Raw genomic sequence first — 20783 nt, 5'->3', positions numbered from 1 at the left:
AAGGCATACACTTATCTCTAAGGATAAGCGTATTAACAAACATATTGAGTATGCACACAGCCCCGAAAACATAACACATAAATGGGGCTAGAAACTCACCTGAACACGGTTACGTTCACCGTTAATCGTAATCCCTTTCTTCAGTTGTGCACGGCTGACTGTATAACAAGTATACGTATCAATTAACTATCACTACTCATATCATCTTTCCAGTCTTAACTACTACCCACAACGAACGGGGGTCCGGGGGCAGCGCCCCTGGCAGCGGGGTCTAGGGGCGGCAGCCCCTAGCAGAGTCCAAGGGGCAGAGCCCCTGGCTGGGGTCGAGCTGTCTTAACACATTTTTCATTAGGTTTTTAATTTATTTCCTAATCGAACTTGGCTTTAGGCGAAGTTAAACCTGAGGCGAACTTCGCTTTAGGCGAAGTTAAACCTCAGGCGAACTTAGCTTTAGGCGAAGTTAAGCCTCAGGCGAACTTAGCTTTAGGCGAAGTTAAGCCTCAGGCGAACTTAGCTTTAGGCGAAGTTAAGCCTCAGGCGAACTTAGCTCCAGGCGAAGTTGTCATCAGGCGAACTTAGCCGTAAGCGAAGTTATCAATTAGGCGAACTTGGCCTCTGGTGAAGTTATCGCTTTGAAGGCGAAGTTATCGCTTTGAAGGCGAAGTTGCCCAGATGCAGGCGAAGTTGCCCAGATCAGCCGCTGTTTAAGTTTCTGACCAGCATTTCGAGCGATTTTAACACCCTTGCTATGGCTCGACATCACCCACTACGTTTCCCAACCATTTTCGGTCGTATCTACACTATAAAACTTGGATCTTTAAACTTCAAAGATCAAGAATCATACCTTTTTGAGCTTGTTTGGATCTCGCTTACTTGTTAGCCACAACTAATCTCTCTCTCTTTATCTCTCGGATCTGCCGCCCCTCTCTTCGGCCACCGGCGAAGTTGTGTGAGGTGTGTGTGTGTGTTTTTCTTTTTGGAGTGTGATGGAATGAAAGATATTTTTGGGTTTAGGGGATATTTATATCCCTTAAATCCCATGGACCTAAGGCCCATTATCATTTAACCCATCTCAATTAATCCGAGTCCATGATCCGCTCCTTACTCGATATCCAATAATTAATAACGCGAAATCACTAAACATAACTTTCTCCATTTAACATTAAAATTTTAGGATGTTACACCGACAAGTCCCTTGGTTCTTTCGGAGTTATTTTTAATCGTTAACAATCTTAAAGAATTTGAAAATAAAAGTCCAATGTTTTCAAACATCATATTACCAATGAAGTTTAAATTAAAAAAATACTTTCTTGAATTGCCACCGGTTTTTACTTGCGCCGCCGCTTTAAACCCAATGTTAAATGTTACGGGGGTTGAATGTGTGATAGACGAAATTTTTTCAGCCTTAGATATGCATGAAGTTGACCCAAACTTTTCAACAGAGGCAAAAAATGATTTTAACTTGAATTTTAAATTTATGTATGACTTTTATTTAAATAAATATGGGTCAAACATACACATGCCTATGCCGGGGGGGTCTTCATCAAGTTCAAGTGCTACCAGAGTACGAGATCCCATGATTAGCCTTATGAACACCGTTCGCAACGTAACGGCTAAAAAACAAAAGGGTAACACCCCTTCAAGCGAACTAGGAAGGTATAGTGCAAATGATTACTCTACCGGTTTATCCGAAGAGGAATATGGCACTTTTGATGTTTTGGCTTGGTGGAAGGTAAAGGAAACCGAGTTTCCGATTCTTGCCACCATGGCCCGTGATTTACTAACCGTCCAAGCTTCTACGGTAGCTTTGGAATCCGCTTTTTCTCTTAGTGGCAGGGTAATATCGGTGAGAAGAACAAGACTAAATTCTGAGTCGGTGGAGATGTGCATTTGCTTAAAGGATCACTTGGACTCAATCGATCGTATCAACACGTAACCACTCTCGAAGATGAAACACCACTTGATGTTCGAGTGCACGACGAACAAGAAGGCATTTCTACAAGTAATTCAGAGGAAGAAGTCGCCGCTCAATAATTACGACGAACAAGAAGGCTTTTCTAGAAATAATATGTCACAACTTTATATTTATAAGTTTAATGTTTTGTTAGTTTGTTTTTGAAGATTTTAAAACATGTAACCTTTTTTTTTGAACTTCTTAAAGTAAATAAAATGAATTTTATGTTAATTGTTTTGTTTGTTTTTCATGCTATACAAATACGAATCGTAGTTTAGAATCCAAATCGCAAACGAAAAACGAAAAAAAAAACTAAATGCACTTGTATTGCAAATCCAATGAACAAGTTTACATTGTACAATGGTTACATATTTAACTGATGATGTTCCAACTGATGAAACTCTGCAACTGATGTGTCACTGATTCATGTTTTGCATCAGTGACAACAAACTCTGCAACTGATGAATGTTCCCACTGATGAGTATTCCTCATCAGTGGCAACCTTCAGTAGTTGTCATCAGTGGCAGCTTTCCCACTGATTCAACCGATGACTGTTCCCACTGATGAGTATTCCTCATCAGTGGCAGCTTTCCCACTGTTGAGTATTCATCATCAGTGGCAGTCTTCAGTAGTTGTGATCAGTGGCAACCTTCAGTAGTTGTCATCAGTGGCAACCTTCAGTAGTTATCATCAGTGGCAACCTTCAGTATTTGTCAACTTGTCATCAGTGGCAACCTTCAGTAGTTGTCTTCAGTGGCAACCTTCAGTAGTTGTCTTCAGTGGCAAACATCTTCAGTAGTTGTCTTTTCTTCATCAGTTAATTGTTTATTTTTATGTTAATTGTTTTTTTTATTTTTCATGTTATACAAATACGAATCGTAGTTTAGAATCCAAATCGCAAACGAAAAACGAAAAAAAAAATAAAATTTTTACACTGTAACCGGTTGGAACCGGTTACGGTACAAAAACCGGGTTAGGAACCGGTAAGAACTGGTTAGATAGGTTAGGGGTCCGAGGGTGGGAGAACCGGTTCGGTTCCCTAACCGGTTCGAGCCTGGAACCGGTTTAAAAGGGGGTTTTGAATATAGGAACCGGTTAGGAACCGGTTCCGGTTCCTAGTCCTAAACCGTTTTGAACATGCCTAACCGTAGTGAATGGTTTGGTTTACTATCGGTAGGTTTGGTTTCGCGGATGGTTTTATTTTCTTACTTTCGGTTGGTCGGTGTCAAAAGGATTAAACCGTAGTGAACTGTTTGGTTTACGGTTTATACAAAAAAACGACCGTATAAAACCAGACTGTTCCGTGAGATTTAGTTACATTTCAAAATTTTAAATATATCATATTAAATATATTTAATTATGTAAATCAAGCTAACTGAAACATTGAAGTGAACACGTGCCTAACTGTAGTAAATTAGTTTTTTTTTTGGCTTATTATTTGGAATGATCATTGGCTCTATGAGTCTATGATGCTCTCTGGTTTAAACCTACAAAAATCTCATTTTTGTTTTAAATGAATGTTTAGAAACATTATAAACTACTAAGGTTTACTAATGATTGATTAGTTGATTGGTTAAAAAATCACATCCTATAAAAACTATTGCCTGCCTTTAGGTAATTCAAATTTTTGATATTAAAAAGAAACCTTTAATTCAGTTTCTATATAGTCATTTAACTATATTTTTCTATAGTCAACACACCATTTCATTGCTTTAGGGATATCCAGTTGATTCATTCGTAACATGTATGTTATCCGTTATCATATTATTGTTCTTGATTAGTGATTTTTCAAAGGATTTGATATTAAAAGGCTATGTACCTGATTATGATGATTTGAGGCCAAGGAGATTTATGGGAATGATTTATGCCCTCCTTGAGTTGTTTTATATGTTGCTTTTGCCATATTTCATAATTAATGTCTAATGGTGGTTGTTTTTTCTATTATTAGGCACCGTTTAATATGATCAGCAACCCGGTCAACTTAACTGTACTCATTGCTTCTAAGGTTTTTAAGAAAACAGGTACATTAAATTTATCTCATTAACACCTTTACTTAGTGTATGTAAAGAGATTTCTGCATTCGGATATTATAGCAACATATTATTATATTTTCATTTGGGATTAAGATCTTGGTGTTTGGAATAATAATATAAATAACACCATCAGTTTTCAGTATATCTTGCTTGTAAAGTTTGTAACACGAAAGTTACCAAAAAGTGTTACCATTTTTCATATTCAAAGTCAAATATTGTGTATCTCAAGACTTTGCATAAAAGAGGTATCAAAATCTCTGTCCAAGATACTTCACATTTCTTATTCTTTTCAGTCTTGCTTAAAATAACTTGTAAACACATATTTTAAACTATAAAGATTGAGATCTGCAATTTTCTCCTTTTACTTTTTAACTTTTTACTTTTGAGTATCTGAGATTTGTCTACATTCGGTATAGCTTTGGTTTGTTTGTTAGGCTCTATTTACTACAATGTGTCAGTGTGTGGTGGTCAAGATGATGTTATTTAGGTTTAGCTTTTTGATGATTTAGTTGAAAAAAATGAAAAACAAATGCTAGAAATTACTTTAAGCTATTAGTTTTGTGTTAGGAAGATTAAATTTAATTATGTATTTATATCCTTTGTTTATGCTCTGCATATATAAGTTGAAAAAGATGCACAACTAATGTTATTGTTTTTGTATGTTATGCAAATAACTTACTATTTGGATGCTTGCTTGGTTATTTCGGTTACATCGTGTGTTCTCCCTTTTATTTTTAGCATGTATGCTTATAGTGTCCTCTATTAGTTGATAATTTACATATTGGTAATAGAGTTTTTTTTTCCAACTAAGTTTCCTGTTTTGATTATTTTACCTCCTATGATTAGTTGATGGACTTTATTTGATATGCATGCTCTCGCATCGTGCATTTTCATAACTGTAGTATACAATTTTCGTTATGGTGGTAGTTAAAGGGCCACTCTTGAATTTGGTGGGTCCTGCTATGTGTTTTGCGTTTGGGAATGAAAAACACGTACTGTGATCTTAGTTAACAATTTCTAAAAACTCAAATGTGAAATAATTTATATTATTTAAAAGTATTAGGTATTTGTTTAACAGACAAGTACAATATTTTTTTACTATGATGAAAGGAAACGGACAAATATGGAAGTCATTGGTCTCTTCATGATTTATTCATTTCAATAATGTCACATAATTATGTAACTTCTAAAGCTTTACAAGTAAGTTCAGTAATTTTCTCTTAATTATATATATTTGAGATTAACATCTTAATGGTGGCGGTGACTATCAACATATTGGTCATGCCAGTATGTTTCGTTGTGATGCATGGCCCGGTTAAAAGGTTGTTCTTATTGTAGTTGGGAGGACTGCTCTGTCCAGAGATCAAGCCACTGCTATGAGTGACAAGTGATGAATGTTGGTTTTGGTTATTTACTTTTGAATTTGTTACTTTCATATTTTGTTGTTAGAACTTGCAATAGAAATGTTGGATCAATATATGTTCTGTTCTATTGTAAAGTTTTTGGAGTAGTCTTTGAGTCTTTATTATTTTTGTTGGATTAAGGTTATTGAAACCTTTAAATCTATTCTTATAGTTATTGATGATTAGCAATAATAACAAACACGATTGTTTTTTTTTATCCTTTGAACTTCGTGAAGGTTACTATCGGATTTAAGTATGAGGCATAATTTCGTCAATAACTTTTTATTATGTTCAATTATTGTTATTCATTTAGAAACATTTTGTATGTTGATTACACAATCCTTAAAATCAAATTTATAGTTTTATAAATATTGTAGTCAAATATGTTTTAACATTATATTTTATATATCTTATTATGTTAACTTTTATATCTAAACTAAACACTCTACTAAAACTCACTACATTTTCTCTATCCATTCAATTAAATAATATTTATTTATACATGTATCATTATCTTTTCACTTTCTCTCACTCACAACCACTTTCAAAAAATATTAAAAAGTTATAGATGATGAACAATAGTTTTTTAAATATACAAAACAATCATTACGTTTTCCAAAATATTAAAACTCTTCACTTATAACACCCTAAAGGCCTAAATCATTCTATAAATTACAAAACACCCTTCACATAAAATATTGGGTTGGATGAGAATTGAGAATGCTCTAAATCTAATTGCGTCTTTTAGGGTGGACGAAGTACTTCCGGGATAGGATCGGCCGATAATATTATTCGAAACGGCGACTAGAAGTAACAAGTAGCCCCACAAAAAGGATACAATACAATACATACACCAAAAAGAAAAAGTAAATAAAGTACTAAAAATAAAAAAGAGAGAAAGAGAGGGAGATACATGCTTTTAAGTTTAAGTTGTGTTCAAACACTTTCACTTCACTCTTGTCTCTAGTCTAGTCTAGTCTAGTCTACCCTCTTCAATTAAAAATGTAAATGTAAATATAAAAAAAACTAAAAGCATCTTCACCACCATCACCGTATCTCCGTCGTCCACTACCAACGTTTGTCTGTCCGTCTGTCACTTTCTCGAAACCTACATTGCACCTGATCCGTCGCTATCTTAACCCTACGTCTACACCTACTTCAGTAATTAAATTATGAGTTTTTTTAATAATACGTTGTTTGAATATATTTATAAAAAAAAAAAAAAAAAATTTCGCTAGAGCGCCTGCTGGAGCCCCTCCACACCAGGGGCCAGGGGCTCCAACGAGGGCTCCAACGCCCCCTTATCCAGTTTCTCTCTCTGCCAGACGTTATAATATTATTGGTTGGAGCCCCCACTAAAGCCCCCACACCAGTTAGTCTTACTTTTAGCTTAACTGTTGTTGTACACCGTAAATTAATAAAAAGAGGTTTTTATCTTTAATTATTGTCAGTCAATCAGTTTTCAACACTTCTATTTCTTTCTCTTTTTTTTAATCTATTATTAACGTTTACTCACTCCACCTTCCCTACCAAATCTATCATTATTTTTATTCATCCAAAAAAAATAAAGTTCATATTCATATTCATATTCATATTCTGTCTTGTTATTGTTATACATCCTTTGATTTCATGTATTCACACTAATTTACTGTAGATCCTGATTCATCTAATTACAGTTTTACTTAATCAGATTGCACAATTGGAGTTTAGAATTAGAACAATTGAACAAACATTTTATTATTAGTTAGCTAGGGTTTCGAACTTTCGATGGACGGGCGAGTGAGGAAGTACGGGCAATTGAGTCCTGACAGGGCTAAAGTATGGAATGAGAGGTCTCCCAGGTATCAGCAGCGGCGGCAGTCCGAGCCGGATACCGTGCAGGAGACGGACGTGCAGCCGAAGAGCCGGAAGGTGCCGGTTGTTTATTATTTGTGTAGGAATAGGCAGCTTGAACATCCTCACTTTATTGAAGTGTCTCTTAGTTCTCCTGAAGGTCTTTATTTGAGAGGTATGCTGTGTACATATCGTATTTAATGCGGTTTGTGTTTTGGTGGAATGGTTGATTTTGATTGTGGAAACTGTTGTTGTAGATGTGATTGACAAGCTTAATATTTTGAGAGGAAGAGGCATGGCTTCGTTGTATTCGTGGTCTTGCAAGAGGTTATTTCTCCTTTAATTTCTAGTTTTTGTTACTTCCATGATTGTAAATATCGCGCCTAGGCCATACCCTACCAACTAGTTAGTTGCTGATTAATCGCTATTTGATCAAAATCGGTCAAAATTTGAATATTATATATAAAATTTGGTGTGTGTGTATATATATATGTATATTTTAAAAATTACATACAAATTCTAGTTCGATTAATCCCGATTAATTGCTGTCTTCACTGTTTTTATACATCTGGTTGAGAATGTGGATTTTGATTTGCTTGCTGATGCAGGAGCTACAAGAATGGGTTTGTTTGGCATGATCTTTGTGAAGATGACCTAATTCTTCCTGCTAATGGAAATGAATATGTTCTCAAAGGCTCTGAGCTTGTCGAAGAGTCTAATTCAGGTTCTTGAATAGTTTTAAACTTGAAAAATCGAGTAGTTTTTTGGTGTTTTACAAGTTTAAAGGTTTTATTATAAAAATTGCAGGTCGTTTCGTGCCTGCTGTAAAACTGCAGAACCTAAAATTATTACCAGAACCACCATCTGCAAGAAGTCAAGATGACTCATCATCATCAACAAGCATGAGTGGAAGAGATACTAAAAACTCTCAAGATGATGAGTTGTCACCTCCAGTTAGGCTTTCTAGTTCATCAGGTGTGTCACCAGAATCTAGATTAACAAAGAGCACAGCGTCAAACGGTTGTCTTAGTTTAACAGAATACAAAATCTACAAAACCGATGGCCTTGCTGATGCTTCCACACAAACCGAAGAAAACACGAAAGCTAATAATAAACCCCGAGAAACTTGCACACGTGGCGTATCAACTGATGACATGGCACCAGAGTCGTTAAGCCCGTGCGCTAAAAGTAATTCTGAAATTCAAATCGATCCGTCCCCTCCGTGTTCATCGAGCACATGCTCATCTAAAACTGAGACTTTGGAGTCGTTAATCAAAGCTGACGCTAGCAAGTATACTAGTTCTAAAAGACTGGAAGAAAGTCAAGCCCCGGTCAACTCAAAGCTTCGTGCTACAGATATGTTAATGCAACTGATTTCTTGTGGGTCAATATCGGTCAAAGATCATAGCTTTGGCTTAATTCCGTCTTATAAACCAAGATTCTCGGATTCAAAGTTTCCGTCGCCTTTATTTTCAACATCTGTTATGTTGAGTGAGCTCGATTGTTTGCCTGACAATCCAAGATTTATGAGTATGAGATTAGAAGATAAAGAATACTTTAGTGGGAGTATAGTTGAGACCAAAATACTTAAGGAAGAAGGCACTGGTACTCTAAAAAGATCATCTTCCTTCAATGCTGACAGGTTAGTTTTTCTTATAGACGAAGCGAACGTTGTTCGTGTTCGTTTGTTTAACTTTAACCGAACATGCGATCAAACACTAACAATTAAACGAATGGTGTTTTCTTGTTTGTGTTCGTTCGTTAGGAAATAAATATGTTTGTGTTCGTTTATGTTACTTTGCTAATAGTATAAACAAACGGGTCATGAATCATGAACATAAACGATGACAAACGATTATAAATGAACAAACATAACTATAACTGAACATATATGAATGCCTGTTATATTTAATTAAAGTGAACATGAACATCAATTTGTTGGTGTAAAAAAACTAATAAAACTAGACAAAATTGTATTGAGTGATATTTTTGTTTTATAAACCTAGATTAAATTGTTATGGCTTAAATATATATTTATATGGACGTAAAAGAAAAGGCTTAAACCAATGGACATAGATGAATGTAAACAGACAAACGTGAACGAGCGTAACATTTAAATGAACAAACATAAACGAATGTTCACAAACATAGATGAACGAACAAGGCATGTGTTCATATTTGTTCATTTAACTAAATGAGCAAAAAGTTTTGTTCATGTTCATTCGCTAATAATAAGCGAACATAATGAACGCTTCACTGAATGTTTGGTTCGTTTATGGGCCTGGCCTCTTTCTCTATATTATCTAGTTTTTCATTTTAAAACATACTAATTCAGGTGTTATTGTCACAATTTTGAACTCATTTATATCATTTTAACAAAAGGGGATTTTAAAATGCAGGACAAGTAATGGTGATTCAATTTTAAATAAAGACGAAACTACAACACGAACAAAATGCATACCAAAATCACTCAAACCGTCATTCGGTAAACACCCGAAACACCAACCGATGAGATCACCTGTTTCAGAGGGCCCACGGATCTCATCTGAAGCGGGCCCCAGTTCAAGAATCGTATCCCCGTGCCCGTCCAATGGCAGTAGCAAACGAATAACCGACCCATCTTCCAAGAAACAATCGGGTCGATTGGAATCATTCAGAGAAGAAAACGTGGTCAAAATCGAAGAAAGTTAAGTTATGATCTGATTTCCAAATATAAATTATAAACAATATATTTATTTCATGTTGTTTGATATTGTTAATACTATTTTAACAGGCTTGCTTCAGGAGCTCGGGTTATCATACACTCGGATGCGTATCATGATAATGAAGGTAACTTGTAGGTGTTTGTTAATTCAAACTTGTTAAATTTAATTATGGAAATATGGGCATTTTGGTAAATTCTGTCCGTGAATTTGAAATAGTAGAGAATCAAAATATTTCTGAAAAAAGGTGCTTTTTGATTATTGGTCTGCCTTTTTATAGTCTGCTTTTTTGGCTTTACAACTCTAAATGCAATCCTCATATTCTGCTTATTTTGAAAAATCATTTTTGGATGATTATTATTATTATATTTTTATATTGTGTTATTTTAGTTAGTTATTGTTGGTATGATTGCATACAGTGTCAGCATATATTGTAGACAAAATAGAGGTACGACTTTTTGTGTGATTTTATTGAGTCATTCTTGTTGTGTGGTACCAGTGAGTTATGTGTATTCGTGAGGTTTTGTTTACTAGCCGAGGTCCTACTTTGATTTTGAAAGTCAATGCATAGGATTCCTACTGACTATTAATACTAAAAGCTTAATATAGAAAAGTCAAAAGTTTCTTAAAGTTGTTGCTAATTTGGCTGTACAGAATAATATTTTGGGAAACATCAAAACATGTTTGTATTATTTGTAGGTGCGTCAAGAGTGCATCGACCGGAGCTTAATCGAGCTTGGGACTAAAACTAAACTTGTTTAAACGAATCCGAGTCTAAGTTTCATTTATCCAGCTTGAGTAGATTGAGCCTACTATTTATATATTTTTTTTGTATTGTATTAGATATATCATATATATTAAAAAATAGTAATTATTATACATAAAGTTATTATAAGAAATACCTTACGGTACTTTATAATAAAATAATTATAAATATATATTAAAAGTTTATAAATCATCAACGATATCCACCGGTTTGTGGCCTTGTGGTTAGGGGTGTTCAAAAGTATCAGAATACGTATCATAATTATCCGAAAATCTGAATTCGAACTATCCATATTTCGGATATTCGAAAATTCGGATAGCAATTCTTGGATTTTTCGGATAGTTCGGACATCCGAAATATAAAATTTAAGATAGATCACAACTTGTGCTACTTTTGATCGATAAGGACAATGAAAGATTTCAGCTAAGGCATTGTGGGGTCGGTTCGAATCCCGAGCCCACCTGGGTTTTCGTTCCTTAGTGTGTTACGCCAGAGAGTTCTGCTCTTTTGGCGGCATGACTGTCAGGTGACATTGGCGGTATTGTTTTCCGTGGGAACGCTCAAACCAAACTCTGAAGCTAGCGTGGGCCCAATTAAGTCAACGTAGTCTGGCAGAGTGGGGCAACGGGGCTCTCCAATTTAGGGAGTGTGGTGGCCTAAAAACACAAGAAAGTCACCGTTTTAATTAAAAAAAAGTAAATAATTAACGTTCCAACTCTGAGCTCAAGTTTAAAAATAGTGTGCTCGAACCCTGAGTGTATGTAATGTGTGTTGTGTGAGGTTTTTGTAGATGGTAATTATATGAGCATGGGAATTGATAAGTATAACTAAAATAAAATAAAATAAAAACCAATCTTTAACCTGTGGGCACAAGTAGCACAGGACCACTCTCAACCCCAAAGGTTCCTAGCATGTTCTTGTCCAGTTGTCCTAACTAAGCCACAGTACACTCGAATATATATCTATGTAAAATATAGCTTTGCTACCTCTATAGATTGTATATACACGTAGACATCCATATGCGCTTTGTAGTTTGTATCTTTTGCTCGATATATAATTCACCCATGGGCTTTAGAATGAACTCATTGGGCCTTGGCTCGATTTCTTTCGATCTGACATGGATAGTTCATGTTAAGACAACCGCGAGACTAGATTGAGTGACGAAACCCTGTGCGTAATCATACACCATTAAATGGTGCTACTGGTCAAAACGTGAGTACAATCTCGTTTGTTGTTCTTAGAGTGATGAGAAGATGACACAATTGGTGATAATACTATACTCCTAGTCCGTGGGAATAATAATTGTCCTTTGCATACCCACACCCTTTAGACAGAAGGTCCACTGTCCTTTTGATGCCAACATCTCACATACTTTGCTCCAAACGTTTAATGTATTGTCTAAATTTCCCTCCTAATTTTCAAGTGTTAGGGGGTAACACCTTTTGACAGGTCCATTGAGGAGCATGAGGGGAACACATGTTAGGTACTTAGGTATTTTAGGAAACTAAGCGGAAATCAATCTCCCCTGTAACATGCGCGAACACACACACACACACACACTAGCGAACAACCAAAACTGCAAAATAGAAAACGAACACATGGGATTTAACGTGGTTCGGTTTCAGTGAGAGCTTACGTCCACGTGCTGCAACTAGGTAATATTTTCATTTAATGTCAACACGTTAAAAGTACAGATGTTTATATTTATATAGAAACGACTAGGGTTTGTAACTTGTAAAAGAAGAAATCTCTAAAGGGTTGGGCTTAGGCCCAGCTTACCCAGACCGTCTTTTCTTTTTGACTTAGGTAAAACTATGCCTAAACAAAGGCCTATGAAGCCAACAAGGTTTTGGGACATATCGAACAAAACATTCTCAAATGAGAGATTATGAGAGGCCAAGAGACGGTTGAAATACGCAAATAAACTACTCCTAGGTTAACAGTTTAGGTATCCTCCACCTCCGTCATTGTCGCCGTCATCACCACCACTACAAAGGTGGTGGTGCAAGCAGTAGGGGTGGCGAGTGGCGACATAGGTGCATGTCATGGCAGTAGTGTGGTGCTCTGTGGACGACGATAGCCAGCAAGGGTGGCCCTCGAGATAGATTCCATTTCTTTCATGATTATTTCATGACTTAAATACTTAATAGTATTCATTTCTTAGAGAAAGTTTCACGAATTAAACCCGCCCTTAATTTTGACCATGTAGCTGTTGCTCTCCTAAAGTAATAAGGGAAGTGAAATTGCAAAGGTATGTAGAGACCCCGGGCTCTCAACAGTTGCATATGTCGTTTAATTGACGAGCCTCAAAATTGAGCATTGCTTGTTGATCGCAACATATGCCTCCCTTTGTTGAAACACAAGCATTCGTTAGAGTCAGCAAACTCGCACTAGTTACACACAAAGACGGGGTGAAATTGCCAATACGAGCAAGTATTCATAGACCCTATTGGTAGTGGAACAAGTCCTAAGAGGAATAATGGTGAAATAATAAGTTCATGCCTATGACCAAATCACAAGCTAAGGTGTAATATATTGAGTTAATATGATATCAAGCTCGATCTTGATCCGGTTTGGGACTGACTACCCTCAGGTTGATTATGTATAACATTACCAGTTTTCGTTACTCGCTTGGTAACGTTCTAATGTATACAATATACAGAAGTATCACGAAATAAAAACCAACAAAATGTCACATCTACAGGTATCAAGCCCATAAATAATTATCAACTTCGTGTAATCATCTATAAAACGATTAAACTTTTTATAAAATTTGCATCATTATCTATAATACGATTTGCACATATATGGGTTTAAATCCGTTTGTTTTTGGAAGTTTGAAACAATTTTGGACATTTTATAGAACATTTTATAAAATTTGCATCATTATGTATTAAACTTTTTATGTTTTGTAATAAGATTATCTATATCTATATATATACTATATATAAAACATAAGTGATAGACCTCTTAAATTTTAAGATGTACCAAACTTGTTGTTTTAAGTACAAACCATAATGCATATAATTAAGACATTTTATGGGCAATTTTGTCTTTTGATAATTTTGTCTTTTAGCAAAAATAATGTATTGATTTTAATTTATTCAATAATAATTACAAATTTGGTCCTTTCACTTTAATTATATTTTGTTAATTTATATAATAGTTACATATATACCCTTTATTTTAAACCAACTACCCCCATGACGTTTAAACATTTATAACTTTTTCACACGTTAATATTATTTAAAAAACATTATACCATAAAAACGAGTATTTTATTCTCTTTATTTTGAGTATGGTATTGCTATATTTTTTTTTTCATTTTAAAAACTTAACGTGTTACGTGATTACCATTAAGAACCGGCAAAACGGGTCGGGCGGGTTCTCATGGGTCTAAAAGGTTAAGGTAGGAATGGGTCGATACACAAAAGGTTAATTTGGTTTGGCTCGGGACGGGTTCGGGTCGAAAGGGGTTAAATCAATACGGATTTTGGGTTTAACATTGTCAGGCGGAACGGGTAGCTGGTCAAGACTCATTCAATGTAGTGTTACGTGTGCACCGACACCTGATTGCGCGCGTACAGTCGTTTGACGTGCTTACTGACACCGTACACCAGTTGAGCTTCCAATGCCGCATTACGAGCATATCATCGTCGGGTTACGCATATACTGTTGTGAAGTCACGCACTTACTGAAACGGTAACACGGTTATGCGTTCGATGTCATGTTTACGTACATACCCCGCTGCATCGTGCGGGCACCATGCTAGTTCCTTAATAATGTAACACATTTTATTATGATATAATCTTTTGTATCACATTTTGTATATCAAAATCATCTTTATGTCTTAAATAAAGTAATAAACCGAAACCGGCCCAATACCTATCGAAAGGGCCTAGAGGTAAAAAAAAAATCTAGTTGATGATCCAAAAGGACCTAAACCGCTTAAAATAGTCCCCATTGTTAGCAAAACCGGCTTCACGGTATTAAAACTTGAACCACCGTTTTAAACCGGTTTGAAATCCTAACTGTTTTTAATAGCCAAACACACACCCTTTATATTATATCACATCTCGTCTAACAAGCCATAAAGCCTTTTTAAGTAATATACACCTCTAGATGACCACCGAAGAGTTTAAACTTGAATATTCACCAAAGAAATTTCGTCTCTTATCATTGGGCTACAACCTAAGTGGTGTATATTAGGTTCCTTTATTTAATTTTTCTTTTTCTAGACAATGGAGCCGCTTACAGCCGGATTTTTTTTTTCCCAATTGAATATGTTTTCTGTCATTTGTTTGCATGTGTTGGTCTAACCATACCACTCTATAGTCTATAGTACTCTAATATCTCAATACTCAATAATACTCTCTCTAGTAATGGCATTTGAATGTTATCAATCACAAGGAAGATTTAAATCATACCACTCCAAAACACACACTCTTTAATTTGCATGCGTGAAGATTTTATAAAGGTTTAGAAAACAATTATAAGCGTTCTTTGATTTTTGTTTTTGTTTATTAAAGTCGGCAACGCGTTCAGTTTGTTTTTCAAAGAATTTCCACATGCTAAACACTTTTCTATATTTTGTAAAAAGTACCGCGGAGAGAAACAAAAGTCAATAAACCGTCTAATTGACACCAACGAGTAAAATTAAATTCATTTCCATTTTTTTCTTAACATCCTTTTTTCTACGTCTTGTATTTGACATTGTCAATCTTCTTTTTGACTTTCTTAAGAATTTGATCTTGTAATATAATGTAACGTACGACTTGTATCACTCAATTATTCCATGATCATTGATGAGACGATGAGTACATATGACAGTGTATAACATTATACTTACAAATTCGCATCAATAAAATAAGAATAAAGTCAGTGCCAGAACTAGAAGAAAAATTCAAATATATCAAAAAAAATAATAATAAAAAAAATTAGACACAGGTGTATCATAATACTTATCCTAGAGTATCCGATCACAAAAGAAAAAATAGAATTTTGTACTTTGTCCAAAAAGCCGAGGGTACCCCAAAAACCCGTGCTTGTATGCTACATGCCTACATTCGCAAATGGGTGGAGTATTTGTTTATTAAGAAAAGCACACCAACTTTCACCCTAGTATTGTTGTACAATAATTTAAAATATAGGTGGTTAATTATATAGTGTTTTGATCAAATAAAAATTTATCTTAAACTTACAAAACGTATAAATAACTAGAGTGATTATTATTATCATAAGTTTTTGAACTATATTGCGTATTATTACTTTATTTTTTTAAGTGTAATTACTTTAATTCAAAACTATGAGGAAATGATAATAAGTCTAGTTATGTGTACGTTAATTATATATTATATAAATATTGTAAGACACCAACAAAATTCACCCTTAATCGTGGCGTTTTGAAACTCCTTTCGCCATGTAATCGTTAACATCAAATCAAAAGAGTTTTGCAAAAAAAAAAAAACATACACACAGCTGCATAAAACTTTTTCGACTTGAAGTTTGCTAATAATTTATCAGTGTTCATAAACTATTGAAACAGACCGAATTGTCTAAGCCGAAAAAAATATACACACAGCTGCATAAAACCTTTTCAACTTGAAGTTTGCTAATAATCTATCAGTGTTCATAAACTATTGAAACGGACCGAATTGTCTAAGCCGAAATAAGTCGGGTCGATTTGAGGCTCAAAACGACTCAATTCTAACACTTTAAATTATAATTCGGTTGTCTTCGGTTTGGAACATGGAACCAGCTGAGTATAAAACCAAACTGGTCATTTAACATGTATTGTTATTGTTATTAACATTAAATTAATTGAGATAGCATGCCTAACAACTGTTACCAAATAAGATGTTTTATAATGACTTAACCTTAATGATGATTCAATCGTTCACTCCACATGTATACGTATACGGAACATCAACATAATTTTAATTATCATTCTTAACTATACGGGACCGCTAAAATGTTTGTTCAATCACAGTCGATTATTAATTTTTTATATATAGAAAGTACCTTTATATAGCTGTTGAACGCAACTCGTCCTCTTGAATGAATGAGGTTGGTACACAAGTATATAAAAACATCGTCCTTGGCCAAACTATAGTGTCATTTGTGTGGACCAAGGAGTGACCTTTAACTTGATATTTCTTGTCTATGACTTTTAAATTTGATATGTTAAATTATTTTTATGGTCCTAGTTTCATTATTATTTTATTGTGTGTGTGCAATAAGTTAAATTGCATTATATATATATATATATATACAACAAAGAATTAAAGATAGAATGATTGGCGGTACTAAAAGTAAAAGCAACTTTGCGCACTATCATTTTGAAAATTTCTTAAACTTTTAGCCACATCTTTCATGAATTATTTTGGTATGAAAACAAAATGGTGTTTGTAGGTAGTCTTTTTAATGTCACATGGCCATCTCTTTGTTATGTCATGTGTCAGCTTCAGTTGTCCAAAGCCATGTCGTTATGTTCTGCTTACTTTCATGGATCTCTTGTTATGTTATGAGACCATCTGTAGTGAATAGAGTTTCTTTATGGGTGTTGTGCAACTTATGACGTCATATCAATATAGGGGCTTGTTGGTTAAAATGGGTGTAGTGAATGTAGCCCCAACAATTATAACCTTATTATTATTATCATTATTATTTATAAAAAATAATAGCATATAAAAAACCCACCAATCAAAACCAAGCCCCCCCCCCTTCCATGGCGCCCATAGCGCCCCGGGAGCGATGTTCCCGGCGCTATGGGATGGGAAACGCCCCACTACATATGGTCTGAGCTTATGAGGGAGTGATCCCAACTCGTAACTAGTGATATGTCAAATGTAAAAACACTGATGTGCGTATATTTTCCTTAACCGTTAAGAACACTCCTAAAGATAGGTAAAAGTAGCGAGTAAATCAAAGAGCAATTCAACACAATTAGACTAGACTTAATCTTCAAATATTTGTCGCGTCACATCCGCCTATCACTAAAATATGCATGTAGTTGGCATTTGCTGCGTATTAATGACAACACCCCCAAATAATGGCTTTACTTTGAAATTTGGCTAAATGGATGCTTGTAGCGATGGCGATATTAGCGTGCAACGACCATTCATCACCATATCAGTTCCATGGGCTTATATGCTGCTATAAAATTACTTGGCTTCCATATCATTTGACAGTGCCGAAGTCAGTGGCGTAGCTTAATTAGGGCCAGGGGTGGCCCTGATCCACCCTGTTTTTTCGCTCGGTGGTGTAAATTTATCCTTTTTCGACCGAAAATTTTTATACATAATGTAAATTTACCCGTTTTCGACCGAAATTTTGAGCCCGCCCCCCTCCGTTTTTTGCTCAATAGTGTAAGTTTATCCTTGTTCGGTCGAATATATTTATACAGTGTAAATTTACCTGTTTCTGACCGAAATTTTGAGCCCACCCCCTCCGTTTTTCGCTAAGTAGTGTAAGTTTAATCTTTTTCGGTCGAAAATTTTTATACAGTGTAAATTTACCTATTTTTGACCGAAATTTCGAGTTTGCCCCCCTCCGAAATTTTTATACAGATTAAATAAGCTTATTTAAACGGACCGACTCGATTTAATAGCCATAAAGCCTAAACTCTATGAAAACATATATATCAGCAAACCATCAATATTTTCTTATTTGATCAATACAAATAAAAATCAAATTAAATAATAAAATGCGAACGAAACAAACATCACAAACAAAGTGAAGAAGATACAATTACAACAACGAGCTGGGTAGAAGCGTGTTTTAACAATATACATATTTATATATCATCAACCTCACAACGGCTCGTGAGTGCGGCTAATGAAGATGAGTTCATAGATGGCACCAGCAAGACCACCACCGATTATGGGTCCAGCCCAGTAAACCCAGTGGTTCCCCCAGTCCCAGCTAACCACAGCTGGTCCAAATGCCACTGCTGGGTTCATAGATGCACCGGTGAACGCACCACCGGCTAGAATGTTGGCTCCCACGATCAAACCAATCGCCAAGGGCGCAATTGTGCCGATCTCACCCTTTTTTGGGTCGACCGCGGTGGCATAAACTGTGTAAACTAGTCCAAATGTCATCACGATCTCGAACACAAATGCGTTCCAGACCGATACTCCGTGGGCGAGTGAGAATCCCGTGGTAGCCTGCATTTAAACAGAATTATTAACTTAAATATATACCATGTGCGCAAAATACAATTTACTTACTCGGGTTGGTTAAGAGTGTATTGGTGGGTCTCACTAAGTTTTTTAGGTTCAAAAAGCTCGGCTTAAAAGTATATCACTTGAAATCGACTTGATTAGTTGATTATATACAAGCCAATCCAATCCAACCCGGCTAGGTTTGTAACCAAGCCCGAGCCAAGGAAAGCTCGCTCATTATCATGTTTAAATTATAACTAAAATTTTAATAAATTAAAATATAATCTGGATTTAATTGGTATACATAAATTGCAACTTTTGTAACTACTCCTTCCGTCACTCGTGTAATGGTTTGAAAAACACAAAATTTAAGGTAGATTGAATGATTATTTTTTTCGCATACCAAATGACAATATTGCACTTGGAAATTAACTCAATCAATATTGTTTATTAATACTAGTTGTGTGTGTGTTTAATGGTAAACTTGAAAATTGACTAATAAATTTTGAAAATGTACAATGTAAATGAGACAAACAAAAAAGAAAATATAAACATTTTTAATAAGATGAAAAGAGTATTATTTATATGTTATGAACGTGTTAAAATAATATTAATTTTTTCTTTATATATAAAGCTTACCCAACTTTTTACAACTCTATCTCGAGTTTAAAAATTCAGCTTATTTTAATAAATGAGCCGAGCCAAGCAACCTGACTCGGGTTGTTTGACTTTTAGTGACTAAAACACACCTTTCCGCTTAGTTGAAAAAATAAGAGTTGGCTCGAGTTTTTTACGAGCTCAACACATATAAGTTAAACAAGCCGAGCCATATCAACTCATTCTACTCGGTTCAACTCGTTTACAACTTCACGTAGCTAAAAATAACATTAATAATCTGAAAAAAAAAAAGTAATGATGAGCTTACCAAACCGCCAGTAGAAAAGAAAAGAAGTAAACAAGCAACAACCGATCCAAGAAGCTGGGCAATAATATAAAAGATCCCACGTAGCAACGTAATATTACCACCAATAAACAAACCAAACGTGACAGCAGGGTTGACATGTCCACCAGAGATATTAGCACTAATCGCAACCGCCACAAACAACGCCAACCCATGCGCAATGGCCGCAGCAATTAACCCATCCGGTGTGGTTGGACCACCATAAGTTATCTTGCTAATAGCCATCCCAGAGCCTTGACCTGCAAACACGAAAATGAGTGCACTTATGAACTCGGCCACAAAGGCCTTGATGGCACCCGGGTGTGTCACTTCATCTTCGTACCGGCCGATGGCTACTCGGTCGATTATTTGGCGGTGGATTTGGATCTGTGGCATTATGGGAAATTAGTAGGAAGAAGCTAGATATAGAAAATGTGTGTTGAGGTTTAGTTTGAGTCATTGGGTTTATATTGAGGATGTTATGGAGTGTTTGTGACTGGCTGAGCCGGTTGCCGGTTGGGTTTTGAAGTGTGGTGGTAATTATGATCAATTTTGGATTTGTTTGTATGTGAGGTAAAGGAAAAGGTGATGGACATGTGTTGTTGATGTGTTCTAGATTGGATATTATCGAATCCATGTTAAGATTATGAGATTATTTGTCGGTGTCTTTTTCGAAAATGTTATGTATAGTTGTATACAAACTTCTCTTTTAAGAGTAGATATAGGACATATGAAATTAGTCATCACTAGACGTTTGTCCCGTTCATATAAGTAGTTGTAGAGATGAGCTCGTTAGCAACTATTACTAATCAAACGATGCAATACTGACCGAACAAGTGTTAAGGACAGCAGAATAATATTAAATGGTAGCTCAAATCATCTCTGATCTTAATTCTTTAATCTCTTTTGATTTTGTAAACTCTTAAGCTATGTTAGTGGAATATCACTTAAAAGAGAATACTACTTTTGGTCCCTTTTCAAAAGATT

The 20783-nt window shown here is 35.3% G+C and overlaps 2 protein-coding genes and 1 long non-coding RNA gene across 3 annotated transcripts; 2 read left to right on the top strand and 1 right to left on the bottom strand.

The window, feature by feature from the left end:
• The first annotated feature begins 3102 nt into the window (after nucleotides 1-3102).
• LOC143533485 (uncharacterized) lies at nucleotides 3103-5553 on the top strand. The gene is made up of 2 exons (XR_013135364.1): nucleotides 3103-3975; nucleotides 5326-5553. It is a non-coding gene; the product is annotated as an uncharacterized LOC143533485 (long non-coding RNA).
• Nucleotides 5554-7094: 1541 nt separating this feature from the next.
• LOC143533509 (protein SOSEKI 3-like) lies at nucleotides 7095-10295 on the top strand. Its single transcript, XM_077028272.1, has 5 exons — nucleotides 7095-7398; nucleotides 7481-7550; nucleotides 7832-7947; nucleotides 8031-8865; nucleotides 9623-10295. Exons 1-5 carry the CDS (start codon nucleotides 7158-7160, stop codon nucleotides 9912-9914), a joined length of 1554 nt encoding a protein of 517 aa, XP_076884387.1. The 5' UTR covers nucleotides 7095-7157; the 3' UTR covers nucleotides 9915-10295.
• Nucleotides 10296-18460: 8165 nt separating this feature from the next.
• LOC143533508 (aquaporin TIP1-1-like) lies at nucleotides 18461-20255 on the bottom strand. The gene is made up of 2 exons (XM_077028271.1): nucleotides 19782-20255; nucleotides 18461-18859 (listed from the first exon to the last, which is right to left on the bottom strand). The coding sequence occupies exons 1-2, from the start codon at nucleotides 20190-20192 to the stop codon at nucleotides 18503-18505; spliced, it is 768 nt and encodes a 255-aa protein (XP_076884386.1). The 5' UTR covers nucleotides 20193-20255; the 3' UTR covers nucleotides 18461-18502.
• Between the last annotated feature and the right edge of the window lie 528 nt (nucleotides 20256-20783).

Source organism: Bidens hawaiensis, unplaced genomic scaffold (genome assembly GCF_021521415.1).
Source record: "Bidens hawaiensis isolate Kalapana, Puna unplaced genomic scaffold, B.hawaiensis_p1.1 tig00009774_1, whole genome shotgun sequence".
Taxonomy (NCBI): Eukaryota; Viridiplantae; Streptophyta; class Magnoliopsida; order Asterales; family Asteraceae; genus Bidens; species Bidens hawaiensis.
The sequence above is the reverse complement of the archived record's forward strand: the minus strand, read 5'-3'. Positions and strand labels throughout refer to the sequence as shown.

Bases quoted from the DNA above. Each gene is read 5' to 3' on its own strand.
- LOC143533509 (XM_077028272.1), top strand. From the start codon at position 7,158: ATGGACGGGCGAGTGAGGAAGTACGGGCAATTGAGTCCTGACAGGGCT. The intron at 7,551-7,831 runs GTTATTTCTCCT...TTGCTGATGCAG, and splicing joins TATTCGTGGTCTTGCAAGAG to GAGCTACAAGAATGGGTTTG. The intron at 7,948-8,030 runs GTTCTTGAATAG...TAAAAATTGCAG, and splicing joins TGTCGAAGAGTCTAATTCAG to GTCGTTTCGTGCCTGCTGTA.
- LOC143533508 (XM_077028271.1), bottom strand. From the start codon at position 20,192: ATGCCACAGATCCAAATCCACCGCCAAATAATCGACCGAGTAGCCATC. The intron at 18,860-19,781 runs GTAAGCTCATCA...GTTTAAATGCAG, and splicing joins TCTTTTCTACTGGCGGTTTG to GCTACCACGGGATTCTCACT.